The sequence below is a fragment of the Neophocaena asiaeorientalis genome, unplaced genomic scaffold (assembly GCF_003031525.2).
Source record: "Neophocaena asiaeorientalis asiaeorientalis breed wild unplaced genomic scaffold, Neophocaena_asiaeorientalis_V1.1 scaffold110, whole genome shotgun sequence".
Classification (NCBI taxonomy): Eukaryota; Metazoa; Chordata; class Mammalia; order Artiodactyla; family Phocoenidae; genus Neophocaena; species Neophocaena asiaeorientalis.
The window spans coordinates 2,567,643-2,588,304 of record NW_020175053.1 but is presented as its reverse complement, the minus strand read 5'-3'; the positions used below and the strand labels follow the sequence as shown (position 1 = coordinate 2,588,304).

General features: G+C 41.9%; 1 protein-coding gene across 3 annotated transcripts in view; it reads right to left on the bottom strand.

Moving 5' to 3' along the window:
• PTPRM (protein tyrosine phosphatase receptor type M) overlaps positions 1 to 20,662 on the bottom strand; it is a 743,754-nt gene that overhangs the window by 140,985 nt on the left and 582,107 nt on the right. For all 3 annotated transcript variants that reach the window (XM_024763901.1, XM_024763902.1, XM_024763903.1), the window contains 3 exons: positions 9,206 to 9,357; positions 5,510 to 5,584; positions 395 to 582 (listed from right to left, as the gene is read on the bottom strand). In XM_024763901.1, coding sequence (XP_024619669.1) covers positions 395 to 582; positions 5,510 to 5,584; positions 9,206 to 9,357 — 415 coding nt within the window. The remainder of the gene's footprint in view (positions 1 to 394; positions 583 to 5,509; positions 5,585 to 9,205; positions 9,358 to 20,662) is intronic.

Genomic DNA, 20,662 nt, shown 5'->3' with positions numbered 1-20,662 from the left:
CATTGCTGGTTGGTCTACAACTGTTCTAGGTGGACAGCTTCTTCCAGAGATAACCCTCAAAATTATTGGGATTTAACATCAGACTTTATTATAGGAAAAGCCAGGAAAGGTGGTGAGGAATGGGGAAGAGAGCCTGGCAGGCCTCTGTTTTCATGGCGTATTTATGCAGAATAAAGAAAAGGGTGAAGAAGTATTTCTCCTCTTTTCATTTAAGGTAGGACATCCCCCCGGTGGTTAAGTCTCACTGCTGGATGGAAATGGATCCAGGGATGAAACAGCTGTTCCCTTCCTGGCGGCCTCGTGGGCCCCACCGGCTAGGGGAGATGTCGCACAGCCCCCGGGCGCCGCGCCCAGGCGGGCGGAGGGGGAGCCCAGGTGCGGGGTGCGTGCTCACCTCGTACTCCTCCTTGAAGCCGTAGCCCTCCGCGCACTTCATCTGCGTGATGTGCTGAAGCAGGTCGGCCACCCGGATGGCAGGGTGCAGCTGCCCCGTCTGGTAGGGCACGTCGGCCGGCTCGCGCTTCTTGTACGTGTGGGGCTGCACCAAGCTGCTGGTGTCACTGGCCATCGTGTGCGTCTCGTCTGGGAAAAGAAGGCCGTGGAAAAAATGAGGGGAACCAGCAGCTACAACGGGGTCACCGAGAATCTAAGAAGAGGCTGCTGACATCCCCTCAACCTACGGCTGCCACGATCCCCGTGATGGCTCAGCAAAAAAGAAAAGTTAAGTGTCTAGAGATTTCAGTGGGGTTGGCAATACTAGTAGGGATGCGGCAGGAATCTTTGTTTTTACAAAGCAGTCCAAACGATCTCTTGCTTTCCCAAAGCTAGTTGGTAAGAATCCTTTAGCCTTCGGGGGCTAAAGTTCATCGAAGTTTCAGTCTGAAACTTCATCAAGGCCTGGTGCAAAACCAGTCTTGTGTTCTTCCGAAGATTCGTGAACTCATTTGTATGATGATGGAAATCAACTCTGTATGAATGTTCTGTGAGCAAAGAAAAAGTGCACAAGATGGGTTCGCTTACAAAGCTAGCAATGAAAACGTGGACATGATACATGAGATCCAAGATAACTGGGGGGGCGGGAGGGGGAGAGAAAGGAACCTGGTTGGATAAGTCACTTCGCATGCTCCAGGATCAGAAAGCTGGACAGGATACGGTGGGCCAACACAGCACTCATGGGATGATCTACAGGAGCTAACATGCAGGCCAACGCACAGCAGAACCAGCTGGCTTTGTTCTACAGAGAAGACACCCCCCCGCCCATTCCCTCCACACCTTCTCCATGGGGCGGGCGCATGGGGGAACTTACCATTTATAGGCACTTTTAAGAAGATACATATCAGGAGAAAAGAGGAGGAGAAAAAGGAAACAGGGCATAAGCAATAGTACTGCGTGAATAAGTACAGGTAGTTTTTATTTTGTGTTTTAATTTTACAGTTAAGTTTTCTATTCATAGGTGGTCAGAGGGCAGAGCCTCATTTCTCCCATCACCTTAGGATGGAGGTGTTTAATTTAAGCACTCAATAAGAAAAGGAGGTTAAAATAGTATCATAATTGCTTTTCATCCCCCATGAACCAAGCAATGACTAAATAAGTCTTAGTTGTGCTCCATACATTTTCTCACTTAAATTTCTTGAACAAGTCAACCAAATTGTATTACAGAATTAATGTCAGAATTTGGTCAAATAAGCCTAAAGAGGCTATATTTTAATGGAAGACTCCTAGTAAATTAGATTAATGAACTGCAGAAATTGTAGCTATTAAAAAATGTCTTATGCAGGAAGGTGCTATTAGGTTAAGAGTTCCACATTGTACAGGTTAAATCATTATAATGCTGAATCCCCTCAGCCATTTTACAACTGAGGGTGTCTCATCAAAATATAATGAGAAAGTCACTTAAAATGAGAACATTAAATCAAAATTGATTTCAGGCATAAAGAGTGAAAACATATAAGAAAAGATAAGTTTAATTAAAAAAATGACCAGATTGTTTATCAATAGGGAACTCAGCTATGGGTTTTTGTTTAAACTGAGAAGCTCAGCTCCGAAGGAAATTTAGTTCAAGGGCGCTTGTCGAGCTGGGCCTGGCTTTGAATCCTTGCTCCTATCTGCATTGCAAAGCACCTGGGATGCATGGTATGAAGGGTGGCACACAGGTGTGTGGCTATGTGCTGCTGCTGAAATGGTACCTGGATCACTACAAGGTGGCTAAAGACACAAAGACAAAATAAAAACGGTGGTAAGTTGACTTTATGATTTCTTTTTTCATTTGGATTTGCTTTGAAATTTAGAAATTCATATGTTCCCATCTACTAGAACAGTTGCAAATAAACCGGGACATTTTCACATCGGATCTGCTTGTTGGCAACTGCCAAGCTCACGATGTAGGGGAGGCTCCCTCCTGAAGCCCTGAATCCCTGGAGCTTTCAGCTGCTCCAGCAGGAAGTTCTGCTCTTTGTACTCAAGTACATGGAACATGAATTAGTTTCCCCTCTGTGCCTCTCGTTCTCTCAGTTTTGCACCTTTTGGGATGAACGTAATTAAATGCCCTCCACTGTGGACTGACCTTCTACGCCTCCCCAGATGAATCATGTGGGTCTTCCATGTGGATCCACCGGCAACCTCACAGTGCTCTGATCCCAGGGCGAGGCATTCTTGGAAGTTTTAAGTCCACAGAGCAGTCACCACTGTCACCACTGTATGTATCACCCCCCACTGCACTACGATATCTTGACCTCATTATTATGTGGACACGTCTTAAAGCATTTAAACACTACCAGATCATCTAAGAAAAGAACACTATTACTGAGAACATAGCTGCTGACGAGGAAACTGAAGGTTTCTGGTGTGATATCTGTTTCGAAATTGGGTCACCTAAACTAGCAGAAAATCTTGATTCCACCAAAATTAGTGATTCATCAGTTTCCTCTGACTTCTTCAAAAGGAACGATTACTGATAAAATACATCATTTGTCACTAACTTCCTATATTTGTTAAAAATTACCCACCCACAATTTTTAATTAAAAATTATGGCTAAGAGGAAATCAGAAATAAAGCTACTCACTAAAAGTTCCGATGGTTTTCTAAGAACTGAGAATTCATTCTACCTACATTCTTTAACAAACTGTCTCGAATTTTCAATGAACCAGCTGAAAAATCTTGAATTGAAATGGATGCTGCTTTTGAGGTAGGCGATGGTCCTACCTCGCTATCCATCTATCTAGCTATCTATTTTTTTTTTTGCAAGAAAATGATATAAAGGCATGCTAAAGCTTTATACATTAGGGCTGGGCACCTTAGCCTGTGAGGATAAAAGGCACTCGAGGATTTAATTGTGCTAAGCTGTGAGTCACAACAAAACACGTCTTCCTGTCTTAGTGTAAATTAAAACAGCACTATTCCCCAAAAGTGCCAGGGTAGATGTACAGCATATCTTCATTGCATGGTTTCAAGTGATAACCTATGTAACATATGGACTCACCTTCGCACCGAGTGACGTGGAAGGGACAGTCCCCAAGCACCGCCATTTGTCACATTGGCATGTTGGTACCAGCTCAACACGGTAACAGTTATTTGTTGAGCTGGCTGACTTATTTTTCACAATGTGCATCATTTTTGCTATCTGAATTGTCTGTTCAAGTGACTCTCTCTCTGTAGAGAAGCCTAGCCAACTTTAAAAGACGTCATTAGTGTTCGTAATAACAAAGCCCCAACTTTAAAAGATGGTATTTGTTTAATAAGCTTATCTAAATCCTGCTGTGAAATCTGAACATTTTCTTCCCTCTGACAATGCACATCTCAGCCCTCCCCACTCATAGCTCCCCCAAGGTCAGAACACCTACTAGAGGAATTGCGGAATGAATGCCAGGCACACAAAGAAGTCGCAAATTTCCCATCAAGAGATTCTGCAAATGTCATCTGCATTTAGATTGCACTGTTCAGGCACCTAAGATTAGCCTGTGCCCCTCACTTATGAAAAGGATAAAAATGCAGCTTTCTTTCCCTTACGGTCAGGATTAAAAGGTGGCAGCTTTAGTGGGGTTTGTTTATTAGTCCTCAAAATGACGCAAATTCAAAACGTCTGCTTTAGGTCCATTCTTCAACTTCTGTCTCAGTTCATTTTTTCCTCAAGCAACAAACTTGCTTAATCAAGCCCAGAAAACACCATAAGGGGGAAAAAAAACCCAACACCCTCTACATAAAAGTCATAACAACTTAAGAGAAAAGAGAAGCACAGGGGGAAAAATTATGTTGCCAAGATATAAACCCTTGTAAAGAGAGTTAGGAAGCAGGACTGGCACAGCTGAGGATGGAGCTCTGGCTACGAGGGATGGTTATACACCTTGAAGTCATCTGTGTTGTGCTCCTTTTCTGTAAGGTTAGTAGTACTGATAGAGAGAGAACATAGCCGGGTACGCTCGGGCTACGGTCTCAAAGGCAACAGCAGCTCATGCTTGTTTGGTTCTATCACGGCCAGGTAATGCCATTTCTCCTCACCCTTCTTAAATCTGGACAAATGGGATTTTTTTCTTTAAGCCCCCGCTGGGAATATTTCCTACTTTCATTGCATTCTGTCCCACGGGGGCTAACATTTTATTTCATTTCCGGTGACATCCGACACATAATAAACCATGTGATTATAAAGTGTCAGCTTGTCGTTTTGCTGTTGAGAACAGCGGCTCCTTTGAAATTCCACTGTGTGACAGACATCTGAAATGCTGGGGGTGCCCTGGGTAGCTCCGAGGAGGGGGAGGGGGCCAAAGCTCTACTGTGATGATTTTTCTGCATAACATTTGGCAGAATTAGAAAAATGCTATTTTTGAAACTGCTGTTTTCAGTGCTTAGCAATAAGTGAAAATAATAAGAAGCTATTTTCACGTTTATGACTGTCACCACTTTGGACAGACTTTAGGTCTTGCAAGTACACAGCTGAGTGATGACAAACTGTGTTTTTCCTTGGGATCAAAGCTGACTTTTAATTCTGAACCTGGACAGGGAGAGCGCTGGAGCCGGGATCGTTTATTGGAACCTTTTGCTATCATTCCCAACACACACATGGCAAACCCTTCTTATCAATGGAGATTGTTTAAAGAAAGTCTTTTTATTATCTATGCCCACCCCCAACCCCTCCAGGCCATCCACCACCCCCATGTCCGGGTTACGATCCTTGCATCAAACTGCCGTCTCCTACAGAGTGGCCACTGACTTTAGAAATTACTCCTGTAATAAACTGTGATAAAGGGAAATGTTCTCACCTAAAATTGCAGTTGGCACAAATGGGTCTGTCATACATCATAAGCAGGTCAATGCAGAGAAAGTAAAAAGAGAAAGAACAGTAAATGACTGATGAAAGGCCCCCCCAGTTTTCCCGCAGAAAGCCATAGAAAGCATCGGGTTACAACACTTCAAACACGCTAAGCTCCTAAAGCAACCTGGGCAGCAAAGTGAGCCCTGGGTGATTCTGACTGCTCAGGGTTTATGAAGAGATGAAACAACGGAAAGCTATGTTACCTGGGTAGTAGGAATTAGGCACCGATGTGCTCAGGGTGTTCGTTTTCATGGTAAAGGACGATGGTGAAGACACAGCTGTAAATAAGAGAAAAGGCATGTCAGTGGGGGCAGAGAAGCAACACCAGAAAATATGGCCCTGAGGTCATTCCTGGGGAAACGACACTGGGTAGACTGTTGACCAAAGAAACAACAGAGGCTTACCCGAGTCTATGTAGTAAATACTATCAGTCTCCACTGTCTCTGCGGGGAGTTACTTGTACTTTAGAGGACACGCCCCCTTTCATCACTGAAAAGATTTTCTGATCCCACAAATGAAGGAAAAAAACCCACAACCACAGCTGCCATTTTGGATTAAGGAATTCATTAATTTCCCTTTTGACTTCTAGCCTTTGCTTGCAGAATTTTACTACCACACTGAACTGATTTTTACAACTAAGTATGAGAGTGTGTCTACACATGGCTTCTGGAGAACATTCTGAATGTCAATGCTTCTGTACTTTGCTAAATCCTCACCCTGCTCCTATTCTGGATATTGAGAGAGCTTTTCACAATGCTACGATCTGTTTTATGAAAAATAAAGATGATGCTCCCTGTGTACCACATTTAATGTGAAAGCTGCATGCCTACATGTTGTCTTATCCGGCCTTTAAATCCTTGTAAACATGCTTATTTTTCTTTGAAATCTTCCTCTGAAACACTCAAGATTTAACTACAACACCTTCTCTTCCCCCTGTCATTAAGAGGTAGAGTCAATCCCATCCAATTTATCTGATTCCGTTGAAAGTGGATATTTCCTATTTTTAAAGTTTAACTCTCTTCAACATCTTAATTGATGAGTGCTTTAAAAACACTTTAATTTCATTAAAGTGCAAGGATTAATTATTTGAATGTGCTCAAGTGCTCAAGCTGGTTAGATCTAAGTCTAAATTTTAACTCCTCTGATGTGGTTATACGGTTTATTTGATGCTGAGTTCCCGATCAGGACACTAATACCCACTAACATGGCTGCTTTATGGGCGGCTCTACCAAATCCCTGTGGTTATTGCATGTCAGCTTTATCCTGATGACACGTTAATATATTTTCACTCTCTTGGAGCAGTTACCTTCAGACAATGATTTTACCTGTGTTTATATTTTTCAAGTATAGAATTAGCAAACGACAGAACCAGAACCCAGGCTGCCTGTCAGTTATATTTTTCTAAAATAGAGAAGTATCACATTTATAATGCATGTTTATGATAAGCTGCCAGGAAGAAAGAGAGCAGTTGATAAAAACAAGGACAAAACCCCGAGTACCTATAAAACATGCCAGGGGTCAGGGAGCATAATGCCCATTACCTGCTGACATTTTTATTTGTTTTGTAAAAATGTGCAAAGCAGATACAAAATAACTATGTTTATTTTCACCTTTAAAAACATATTTTACACCCCTTTTTTGTATAAGAATTAAACCCATACCCACTATCCATATCTACTTTCCCCCCTTTTAGGTACGACCCCCATTTGCTTTGGTGGATGGATTATTCCCCATTCTTATAAATGTGCTCAGGCTTATTTTTAAATTCTCCAACCTCAGTTTTCTCACCGTCTCATTCCTAAAAACTACTTGCTTCCCAATCCTAAAAGATCTCAAACATATCCAGGTTTGGAGTAGGTCTGGGCTAGAAGCCTAGTGGTCTAATGAACACTTTTCATGAAAATTTCCTTCTCCAGTAACTGCTCTTTTAATTTAAAGGCATTTAGAGAGTATGACAATGACAAAGTTTACCATTAGGGTCACTGCCCGTGGATGGGATTGGATGAAACCTACCCATTGTTCAGAGAGCGGGAGGACAGTGGAACGCCTCGTGCCGTGCTTCCTCCATTGGCTTTACCGATGGAAGCATCAAATAACGCCTCCTGGCGGGTGAGCCCCAGAAGCTGTGTCCCCACTGCTGCAGCAGCCCCCTCTACATAGGCAGTTTTGGATTTCCACAGACACATTCATTTTTTAAAAAGTCAATGCCAAATTAAATAACCTGTCCAGAGGCAAATACCTCCTGTTGCTCAAACTTCAAAAGCCTAGAAACTACCAATGTAGGTTTCTGCTCTTTGGGTAGGCAATTCCAAGTAAATTTATTCGTGAGGAATTTCACCATGAAATAGAAGATTTGGAACAGTACTGGGTTATCACGGAAAGAGCGAGCATGTATCCGCGTGGTCCCTTCCACACTGTTGGTCAAGAAATAACTGCTCTGACAAAAACTCTCATCTTGTCTGTGGTGGGAAGGACTCCCCCCCCCCCCCCCCCCCGACAAATGCATCCTAAGTTGCTTTATTTTGGCAGTTAAACGCACTACATACCTTTAAATGGAAAATATATTTGCTACAAAAAAGCAGAGAAAATTGTACGAAAAAAAGGGATGGAATTTGTGGTAAACTGAAGTACCCCAGATTCTGCCACCTACACTGAAAATGACATGAAAGGGCAAAGGACAATGACCACGGTTGAGGAGTGTGTCCTGCCCGCCGGGGTGAGAGCCGTGTCTGCTGAAGTCCCGCACCAGCGGGCCAGGGCTGCATGTGGATAAATAAACGTAAGGCCTCTAACTGGGATAAGGTGGACAATAGTAGCCACTGTGAACAGAAAGGAACACGCCTTTCCACGAAGCCTTCCTGAATGTAGGGGAAAGGCAGGTGTGGGAGAAGGGTGCTGACCACAGCAGGTGTGATCAGAGAGGGTGGGGGGCCGGGGGAGATGCAGATCCCAAGAGCCCAGGTGGGTGGTCAGGACAGGAGCGCACACCTTCTGCACTGGGATCAGCCCTCTCGCACCAGAGACCGTGTGTCTGTGATTCTCCCAATCCCCAGCCTTTACTTTATTACTATTGGTGACAGCTGTCCTTTATCCATCCGCAAGCCGTCCAGCATCCTGGTTGCACAGCCAGGGTCGGCAGCAGCCTTTGGGCATGGATTTCACACGTTAAAGAAACCTCTGACCTTGACCCTGTCAGCGCTGTGAACCACATCATTAGGCACAGGACACGGGATTGACTTTTGGTCCCCAAGAAGATCACCAGGGACACGGCAACTGCACTTTTTGTATTCATACAATCCATGTAATTGCTGGCTTCCTAAAATAACGCCTTGTACCTGGATGGCAGGTGGCAGCATGGAAGGTATTAGCTGAGCTCCGTTTACCCACCTGGTGTGAAACATAAGCCTTCTGAAGTGGAAATACAATTTAGCTTATTAATTGCCACTAACAGCCCTATAATAAAGGCAGAACTTGTCAGCTAAACAAATAAACAATTAGCTTGTTACTGCCATTTAGTGAACTGCTTTATAACGGGCTTCCCCCGAGTGACTGCACACCTGCCTCGCTTACAAACAGGAGCTGCATAACAACAGGGATGGTGAGAAGCAGGTGCCTTCCTCTGGGTGAGGAGGGAAGCCTCCGTGTCACTGCTCTCGGGTCTTTACAGAAACGTGGCCGTGGCTGCCCGTGCTGTCTGCTCTGGTCCCGTCACCCCGCCCACATCACCGTTCCTAAGCAACCGTGGCACGTGGGGACGTGTCCAGGATCGTCTGAAGGGACTGGAGAAACCAACAGGGCCTAAGAATTCTCTGGGAGGTTTTGTTTCGTAACCCCCAGCACCACGTGGAATCCTGGAAACCTGAGAGCTGCCCTGAGGGCAGGCCCCGCGCAGCACTCACATCTCCCGTTGAGGTTGTGCGTGTCCATGAAGGAGAAGGCCTCGTCGCAGCTGGTGCCCTGCTCCGCGTAGCTCTTGTCCATGGAGCTCACCATCACCGTCATTTCCTGCCGCGTGCTGCTCATCGTCTCCTTCCGCTTCCTGGCCAGTTTCCTTGGGACAGAGAGTTCATCAAGCAGACATGCGTGAGGATGGAAAAGGTGCACTGCCCAGCGCTCGGGAATCACTTGTATGGAATTAATGGCATTCATCCATAACAGTGTCTCATGATGCCTTCTAGATGGCAGGTTCTCTGCCAGCTGCAGACATGCAGAGGAGACCCATCTCCTGCCTGTCCTCAGAAAAACCCCCTCAGGCCAAAAGGCACATGAAAAGATGCTCAGCATCGCTAATTATTAGAGACATGCAAATCAAAACTACAACAAGTTATCACCTCAAACCGGTCGGAACGGTCATCATCAAAAAGTCTACGAACAGTAAATGCTGGAGAGGGTGTGGAGAAAAGGGAACACTCCTACACCACTGGTGGGAATGTAAGTGGATGCAGCCACTATGGAGAACAATATGGAGGTTCCTTAAAAAAACTAAAAATAGAGCTACCATATGATCCAGCAAACCCACTCCGGGGCAGATACCCAGAGAAAACCATAATTCAAAAAGATACGTGTACCCCAGTGTTCACAGCAGCACTGTTTACAATAGCCAAGAAATGGAAGCAACCTAAGTGTCCATCGACAGAGGAATGGATAAAGAAAATGTGATACATATACACAATGGAATACTACTCAGCCATTAAAAAAAAGAATGAAATAATTCCATTTGCAGCAACATAGATGGACCTAGAGTTTATCATACTAAGTGAAGTAAGTCAGATGAGAAAGACAAATATCTTATAATATCACTTATATATGGAGTCTAAAAAAATGATGCAAATGAACTTATTTACAAAACAGACACAGACAGTTCAGATATACACACTACTATATGTAAAATAAACAACAAACTGTATAGCATAGGGAAACATACCCAATATTTTGCAATAACCTATATGGGAAAAGAATCTAAAAAAGTATACATATATATCTGAATCACTTGGATGTACATCTGAAACTAACAACATTGTAAATCAACCATACTTCAATTAAAAAAAAAAACCCTCAGTCATGTTAGGAACGTACAGCCTAAACATTACCTTACACTTCTCCTACTATGAGCTAAAGTAAAAGGGCCAATGACCCTAGTACAATGCAGTCATAATATACTTACTGATAGGCTTCTACAGTTACTAACTTTGCACTAAACTATTCCTGACATGCCATATTCAGGGTCCAGGAGTAGATCCCCCTAGTAGATATTCATCATACAAAACAGAAATAATCCAAGCAGTGAATCTAAGGGGCGCCCTGCAGAACCAAAGAACAACCCAGGTGAGGTGTGAAGACAGCATCGCTGGAGTGTGCGTGGGACGGGAGGAGGCTGTGAGGCAGCCTGCATGGACAGAGGCCTCTGAGGGGCATCTGCCGAATCTCAGATGGCTGTGACACTGGACCGAGTCCCAAATGAACCCAAAGTAGCTCCCCATCAAGGCTGGTCAACAGGGCAGAAGGTAAAAAAAGTCAAGTTGTCAACTTCCCTGCCAAGTTTTGCAGAGGGGTGAGTCCTCAGGCTCCCTCCCTGGGTGAAAGAGATGCAAAAAGGCCCTGGAAGGCAGAGAGAGTTCCAGTTCTTTTGGAGACAGAGTTTAACCCTGGCCTTTCTATCATGCTCATTAACCACCAGAAGCTCATAATCTTAAGTTACAGAGACCTGGACAAAACCCAAAAAAACCTAAGGGAAACTGACATTCGAACACACAGATAAAACACATTTTTATAGCTCTTACTACCGGAGGTTGTTTGATGCACCCAGGACAGACAAGAAGAGAATTAGAGATGCTTAAGAAGAAGGTATAAAGCAAGAAGCTTTAAGAAGACGAGAGCACCGTAATACTGAAAATATAATGTCCTAAATATTCTAATTTTGCTTAAGCACTTAGCATGTACACAAGAAAATGGCAGCTGTTTCTAGCAAATCATCTTGACTCTGATGAACCTAGGACACAGCAGAATTGAAAATGAACTGCATGATCAAAATCACCCCCGTATTAGGTGATTATTAATGCAGTGTAAGACACTGACAACATTTGACCATATGGATAAACTTTATTTTCATTTCCAAATGCCACATAATCCAAATGCTTTCTTGCCCGTAGTTATAATAATCTTTTGATTTCATACTTGGAAGGCAGAAGGGTTTCATTAATAAGTTGTCCCCTTTTTTTTTTTTTAGATGTTGGGGGTAGGAGTTTATTAATTTATTTATTTATTTTTGCTGCGTTAGGTCTTCGTTTCTGTGCGAGGGCTTTCTCTAGTTGTGGCAAGCAGAGGCCACTCTTCATCACAGTGCGTGGGTCTCTCACTATCGCAGCCTCTCTTGTTGCGGAGCACAGGCTCCAGATGCGCAGGCTCAGTAGTTGTGGCTCACGGGCCTAGTTGCTCCGTGGCATGTGGGATCCTCCCAGACCAGGGCTCGAACCCGTGTCCCCTGCATTAGCAGGCAGATTCTCAACCACTGCGCCACCAGCGAAGCCCCAGTTGCCCCTTTTTTATTGCCAAAAGTTGTTGGAAAAAAAAAGATACATTTTTAAACAGAAAAATGAAAATGATCTATAACTTCTGTGACAGTGTTGAAGTTGTAAAGATGGGAATGTATAATAAAACTTGAGCAGCCACTGTGGAGAACAGTATGGAGGCTCCTTAAAAAACTAAAAACAGAGCTACCATATGATCCAGTGATCCCACTCCTGGGCATACATCTGGAGAAAACTATAATTCAAAAAGATACATGCACCCCAATGTTCATAGCAGCACTATTCAAAACAGCCAAGACATGGAAACAACCTAAGTGTCCACTGACGGATGAATGGATAAAGATGTCGTACATATATACAATGGAATATTACTCAGCCATAAAAAAGAATGAAGTAATGCCATTTGCAGCAACATGGATGGACCTCAAGATTGTAACACTAAGTGAAGTAAGCCAGACAGAGAAAGACAAATATCATATGATATCACTTATATGTGGGATCTAAAGAAACGATGCAAATGAACTCATTTACAAAACAGAAATAGACCCACATACATAGGAAACAAACTTATGGTTACCAAAGGGGAAGAGAGGGAGGGATAAATGAGGAGTTTGGGATTAACAGATACACACTACTATATATAAAATAGATAACCAACAAGGACCTACTGTACAGCACAGGGAACTCTACTCAATATCTTGTAATAACCTATAAGGGAAAAGAATCTGAAAAGAATATATATTCTTATATATATTCATATATATATAATACATATATATAAAAAAACGGAATTGCTTTGTTGTACACCTGAAACTAACAAAGCATTGTAAGTCAACTATATTTCAATAAAAATTAAAAAAATATGCATTTACAAAAATAGTTGTAAAGGTTTTGAAAAGGAAGCTGGCATGTCTCCCCTGGGTGCCAGCGTGCAGATGCTGGTCATCTTCTCCAGAGCCCCCTTTTCTCCAGCCAAACACGCTAGTCTAAGGGGCAGAATCTAGGCTTGGGTGTTCTCCACAGGTGTTCTGGATAGAGGTAGCACTGGCTCCAGACCCACAGCTGCAGTTACAACAGTACATTTGCTCTCCACTTCTGTGCCAGCTCACTGGAAAAGCATTCTTAAGCCAGGTCTCCCCAGGAGCACTAAAGTGGAGGACCGAGATAATTAGCACCATCATTCAGGCAAAACGTCCCCCCTTTGCTGGAATTTCTTTAATTTGCTTTGGACTGAGTTATGCAGATAATTGCCCCAATATTTTCTTTTGTTTTGCCTGTGAAGAGAGACATAGTCAAGTTCTCCAGACTTCCCTCTTCGTCTTCTCTTGCTTGTGTTTCTCTAATCCTTACAGGTTAGGAAATGACAGTGAAAGTGCTTCTCACTGCTGGTGGGAGGTGGTGGTGGAGGGCGGATGTGTGCTCCAATAAAAGCCAAGCTTGTACTGGAAAGATCTTTCTCCTCTCTAATCCTCTGTGTGTGAACTAATTTCAGTGATGTCATGCTACACACTCCACTGCTGATCTTCCTTAAGCACAAAAGAAGCCCATTAAGGACTCATGAGAACCTGCTCAAATCCAGCAGAGGTCCAGCTGGAGACCCACAGCTTTAGGCTCGTGTCCGTTAAGCACATACTCGGTGTCTGTGAACCTTCAAAACATGGCTCCCATGTCCTCAGCAAGCCTTCCTGCATTAACCTCACCCTTTGACCACAGACACAAATGTCTCACTGGGGGCCAGCCAGGCAGGTACTGCAAGGGAGTGAAGCAGGTCTAAGGCAATAAGGAGTGGTGGGCACTGGAGAAATGGAAGGGGAGACAGCCTCTCAGTTCCAGAGGGTGGATGCCCCATAAGGGTCCCTGAAATTGTAAATTGCAGGAGAAACCAGAAATCCAGATTTTATAGGAACTGTCTGAATTCTAAGTATTGTCAAATAATTCAAATTTAAAAGACTATGTAGCCCAAACAAAGCATGTTTGTGGACACTTCTGCTCTCCACTAATACAGCACTTAGAAACTTAATTGTGTTGGAAGGGAGGGGAGTGGAAACTGACATATAATACATAACTACTGTATGGCAGTGCTCTGCAAGTGTCCTCTCATTTAATCCTAGTAACCTGGTAAGAGCTATTTTTACTTCCTATTTTATAGATGGAGGAACTGAGTCTCAAGGACTTAAGTAAGTTGTCCAAATGGTGGAGCTGGAATTGCACCCCAGATCTCTCTTGACCCCAAAGGTACCCATTCTAGAACAATGTGCTGTATCGAGTAAAGTATTTCATTAATTTACATTTCCTCACAAGTTTACATTACAATTATCACCAAGTTGCTTTCAAACGTGAATACTCTATCACCTCATAACTAAATATTATGAATTGAAAAAAGTAAGATTAATTTACTAGCACCTAGCCAACACTTTACACAAAGCAGGTGGTATTAAATACGCTTGTTAATTGAATTAACAATTGTCACACCAAAGCATTAGAAAAGACAGTTTTTCTGCAACCTCCTAATCAAAAGTAGCTTGCTTGGTCACGGAGGTTTTGAGTCATTGCTTGGGATTTTTGATTTGTCCTCATGCACAGCTAAATGCTATAGTCCATAATTACAGATGGCTGAGGAAGGGTAGATTTAGAATTGGGAGTTGGAAGTAAGTGTGGATAAATTGAAATTTATTCTCTCTCTTTTTCTCCTATCTATTTCTCTTTTGGACTTTGTGTTTCAGATCTATATTTTATATTTTAAAGAAAACTTTAAAAACTCTCAGAAAAATATTGTGAACTTAATGAAATAGTGCTTTGTGCAGGAAAACTGAAGTGGAGGCAATTTTCTTTGCAATCTTATCTAAAGACACAAGTAAATTTATTTTCCATTTTGATTTTTAAACAAATGGTTTGCTTGAGATATTTCAATCTCAAATCTCTAAATTTGGATTGAATGAATCTCAAAGACCCTTAGTAACAACAACAACTAAAAATGTTCCTACCAACACCTAAAAATGGAGCATAAAAAATTAGAGAGAGGACTTTCGGTTTATGGTTGGGCATGTAAGGAGCTTGGAGGTCATCACTCTGTCCTAACAACAAGTAAAAAGCTAAAGAGACAGAAAATCAACAACTCCTTCTAACTTGTCAGATAACTGAGGTCACAGGGCCAACCAGTGCCCCCCAAATTACAGAGACAAACAGGCGGATACAGAGAATCACAACTCACCAGAGCAGAAACCCATGAGCAGAAATCTGTGTGAGAATCATCACTGGGGTAGATAAATCTAAACTAGAATTGAATTATTGGAGGGTCAGTGTGGACAAGTCTGAGACTTAAAAACTCCAAGGACGTCCAGACTTAGGGGTACCCTACACCTTTTTGAATTTTATCTCCAGGAACCCTACCTCATTCTCAAAGTGAAGACTGGAGGAAAAAATTGGGCTTCCAGCAGGAGGAGGGGGGAAAGTAGACATTTTGAAATACACCCAGAGCATTCTGTGCTTTTTAAAAGGGCTTGCCCTCAAGAATACTATTTTACTAGATGGTTGAGGAAGGCAGAGCCTGTTGGGGCAAGGAAAATATCCAAATCCAGCTGTCTCCAGCCATCCTGTCCACCCAAGGTGAGGGCACTGAAGCACCTGTGCAGGTCACAGCTCAGGGACACAAGTTCACTAACAGATTGAGACCCAATCATAGGTCACCTCCTCTCCCCCAACACCTTACTATCACATTACTAAAGACCTATTTGCAGAAGTCTTTTTCCCCTGGTACATCAAGTCTGGACATCAGTAAAAAATTACAATGCATACTAAAAGGCAAAAAAACACAGTTTAGAGACAGAGGAAGCATTGGAATAAGGCTCATATGGGAGGGATGTTGGCATTATCAGACTGGGAATTTAAAATAACTATGAGTCATAGGCTAAAGGTTCTAATAGAGAAAGTAGACAACATGCAAGAACAGATGGAAAACAAAAGCAGAGAGGTGAAAAATTCTAAGAATCAGAAAGAAATGCTAGAGATAAAAAAAAAAACCTGCAACAAAAACAAAGGATGCCTTTCATGGGCTCATTAGGAGAATGGACACAGCTGAGGAATGCTTCTCTGAGCCAGAGGATATGACAATAGAAACTTCCAAAACAAAAAAGCAAAGGGAAAAAAAGGCTGTAAAACAAGATAACAGTATATCCTGAAACTTTGGGACAACTAAAAAAGGTGTAACATGTGTATAGTGAGAAACCAGAAGAAGAAAGGAAGAAAGAGAAGTCACTATTTCTATTAGCCAAAGAAACAGTGACTGAGAATTTTCCCCAGTTAATGTCAGACATCAAAACAAAGACCTGAGAAGCTCAAAGGACACCAAGAAGGATAAATACCAGCAATTCTACACCTAGCGTATTCAAACTTCAGAAAGTCAAAGACAAAGAAAAAATGTTGAAACAAGCCCAAGGGGAAAAATAAACCCTACTTATAGAGTAGCAAAGATAAGAATTATACCTGACTTCTTCTCAGAAACCATGCAAGCAAAAAGAGAGTGGAGTGAAATATTTAAACTGTTGAGAGAAAAATACCACCAACTTAGAATTCTGTACCCTGTGAAATTAGCCTTCAAAACTGAAGGAAAAATAAACTTTCTCAGACAAAAATTGAGGATATCCTGTGATAAACCATAATGGAAAAGAATATATAAAGAAATGTATATATGTGTATAACTGAATCAGTTTACTGTACAGCAGAAATTAATGCAATATTGTAAATCAACTATACTTCAATAAAAAATAGAGAAATAGAGGGAATTTGTGGCCAGCAGACCTGCCTTGCAAGAAATCTTAAAAGAAGTTCCTCAGCAAGAAGGAAAATGACATAGGTCAGAAGGAGATCTACATTAAGAAGAGGATTAGAGAAGGAATAAATGAAAGTGAAATAAAAACTTTTATTTTGCTTATTCTTAATTCTAACAAATAACAGTTTGTTCAAAATAATAACAGCGACAATATTGTTGATGGTTATAGTTTATGTATGAGTGAAGTGAATGATAGAATGAATCAAAGGACATGGCGGAGGAATTAGGCATATTTCATTATTCTAAAGTACTTACACTGTGATGCACTATAGTGTTATTTGCAAGTGGACTTGATTTGGTTGTAAATGCTTATTGCTAACTTTAGGCAAGACCTGACTAATATACGTTGTTAGAAGAAAACCACTTTAAAAATAAAGATACATGTAGATTAAAAGTAAAGGGATGCAGGGACCTCCCTGGTGGTGCAGTGGTTAAGGCTCCAAGCTCCCAATGCAGGGGACCCAGCTTCGATCCCTGGTCAGGGAACTAGAGCCCACATGCATGCCACAACTAAGAGTTTGCATGCCACAACTAAGGAGCACACATGCTGCAACTAAGACCCGGTGCAACCAAATAAATAAATAAATAAAATATTAAAAGAAAGAAAACAGTGTTTGCTTTAAAAAAAAAAAAAAGTAAAGGGATGGAGAAAGTTATAACCTGCTAAGAGTAATCAAAAAGCAGGAGTAGCTTTTTAAATTTCAGACAAAGCAAATGTCAAAGCAAGGAAAGTTACCTGGGGTAAGAAGGGCATTAGGTAACGATAAAGGGGTCAGTTCTCAAGAAGACATAACAATCCTTAATGTGTATGTGCCCAAAAACAGAGCATCAAACTATGTGAAAAAGAAAAACTGGATAGAACTGCAAGAAGAAATAGATGATTCCACTACTATCATTGGAGACTTCAACACCTCTCGACCAGAAATGGACAGATTCATAAGGCAGATAATGAGTAAGGACATAGCTGAACTCAAAAGCATCATCAATCAACCTGATATATCAATAAATGACATCTATAGAATACTTCATCCGACAATACTGGAACACATATTCAAGTTTACAGAGAATATTCACAAAGATAGAGCTCATTCTGGGCTATAAAACACACCTTGATAAGTTCAAAAGAATAGAAACCATATGATCCAGCAATCATGCTCCTTGGTATTTACCCAAAGGAGCTGAAAACTTCTGTCCACATAAAAATGGCACACTGATGTTTCTAAAAGCTATATTCATAATTGCCAAAACTTGGAAGTGACCAAGATGTCCTTCAATAGATGAATGGATAAATGAACTGTGGTCCATTCAGACAATGAAATATTATCCAGCACTGAAAAGAAATGAGCAATCGAGCTGTAAAAGACATGGGGGAAACATAAATGCATATCACCAAGTGAAGAAGCCAATCTGCAAAGGCTTCCTGCTCTATGATTCCAACTGCAAGACATTCTGGAAAAGACAAAACTATGGAGACAATAAAAAGATCAGTGTTTGCCTGGGATAAACCATAATGGAAAGAATATAAAAAATGAATGTATGTATGTGCATAACTGAGCCACTTTGCTGTACAGCAGAAATTAGCACAACATTGTAAATCAACTATACTTCAATTAAAAACAGAGGATTTTTAGGGCAGTATGATATTATAATGGTGGGTATGTGTCATTATTCAGCTGTTAAAAACTATGGTACATATGACACCGAGTGGACCCTAATGTAAACTAGGTACTTCAGGTGACAATGACGTGTCATCAGTTGTAACAAATGTACAATTCTGGTCCAGTATGTTGACAGAGGGGGAAGCTGTGTGTGGGGGGGGCAGAGTGTATACGGGAGCTCTCTGTTCTCTTGCTGTGCTTCTTGCTTGATTTTGCTGTAAACCTAAAACTGCTCTAAAAAATAAAGTCTATTAAAAAAACACTGCAATACTGCCTGGAAAAAAAATTAAGAGGGAGAAAAAGGATAGTTAGAGCCCTAAATTTCCCAACTAGAACAAAAGAGGAGAAGGAAAGAAATGTGGGATGAATTCAAATTAAAAGGATGGCCCTTCATGCTTATTCTATTCCAACATTTCTTTTGTATTTCTTCCCTGGCATAAAAATAAAAAACAAGGAACAAAGGCAAGGTAATTGGAAGAAAACTCCTTGGCAAGTTATTAACTATGTGACAGGCATGACTTAGAGCCAGTAAAGAAAACATGGTGAAGAATGATGTCTTCAGCATCGTGTCCTATGGGAGGAAGAGCCGCAGGACAATGGCCACCAGTTAGGAGACCCAAGGGCAGCATGGTTGGGAGGAAAGCAGAAATAACTCCTCCTCTTCTTTTCCTCCCTGAATCTGAACTGAGTGGCAGTTGTCAGAAGATCAGGGTGGAAGGGCATGTTTGCCATGTGCACCAAGCAGATTCAAGGGGAAGGAATCCAAAGGTCAACCTCAATTTGGACCCTAGTCAAGCTCCTGGTTTATTGCAACTCAGGGTTATAGGACACAGTTCCCCAACGAGCCCGACTGGCCCCGCTCCCAACCCTAATAGAGACCCTTTCATGTTGGGTTACGCCAACAAAGATCATGACCAACAAAGGACTTGGTAACACTGACCTGAAGATCAGTGGTTGGCTATAAAAAAAAGGTATCTTCATTCTTAAATGATCTGTCGTTTAAAATTCTACAGGGAAGGCAAAACTCGAGGATTTGCAAATTGCATATAGACATAAGAAGGAAAAGGCAAATGGCTTTCTGGTCCTGGCTTCTACAATTAAAGTGTGTGCTTCGACTTAGTTAAGGACTGGTGCAGAAGCTGGAACGGAGAAGAAGTATTTAATTTTTTCTCACAGTAGGGATGAAGTAGATATTGGTTGAGTCAAAGAATGTATACATTATACCAAATTGCCAAGATACAGCTGAATAAACCTCAGTGAATAGGGGGCTGTCTCCGTAAAGATGGATCTGTGAGAACTACCAGATGATGTTGTTTTTAAAGGCAAAATTTTAAGGAAAAGGAAAAGAAGATGATCCGACATTTTAAGTACTTTCAACGCAGAAGAAGTGGCACTATAACAGTTAATAGAAAAACAAAGAGGATAATAATTACAAAAACTTATGTAGGGCTTGAGATAAACCGGGCACGTTACATTCATTAACTCTTAATTCTCACAACAGCCCAGTGAGGAGATTACTGTTGTTATCCCAATCTTAGAGAGAGGGAAACTGAGGCACAGTGTTGTTAAGTTTCCCAAGGCCATATGGCCAGACAACTCTAGACCTCTGGCATCGTTTCCTGTGTTGAGATAAAACCATCTCCATGAGACTGTTATTGGCCTCATTAAGCAAACTTTATTGGTTGCTTATATCTGGACACAGAAAATAAAGACTAGTTTTCTTTGCCAGCTGGGACTTTGTGGCCGACGACCAACGTAAGAGTGTTCTTCTAACTTCACTGCTCACTGTATCATCACCTAAGAAACCACTGCGTCCATGTCTTGCAGACACAGCGCTATGGACACACTCATTCCCCACCCAGCTGCCTTCTGGTTCCCACTGACTAGTGAACATGGCGCGTGTTAATCACAAAGAATAGAGTTTCACGTTGAGACAAGTCAGGGTTTTGATCTTGGTTGGGTCTCTTTTTCAGAGTTTATCTCTTGACCCTGTGATGAGATAAATTTATAGGCTGGAGTTGCCTCAGGCAGACTGAGAGGGGGCCTTCGACACTGGCCTTCCTCCCCTGCAACTGAGGAGTGGGGGCCGATTTTATTAACATATTACTTAAGGCTACAGCTTTATGTTGGGTTAGCTAGAGGCAAAGATGCCCTAGAATGCTCCACTGACCAGTCAGGGTGTCTGAAAGGAACACACACCAGCCAAGAGAAGCAAAGAACCTGCGGACCTCTTAGGCTAGTAGCTGTCAGGATCTCTCTTTGTACCCATGTACACATACCATAACCATGGGTATTTCATGTTGAAGAGGCTCAAATAACAGAGTCATATTATATAAATTTAAT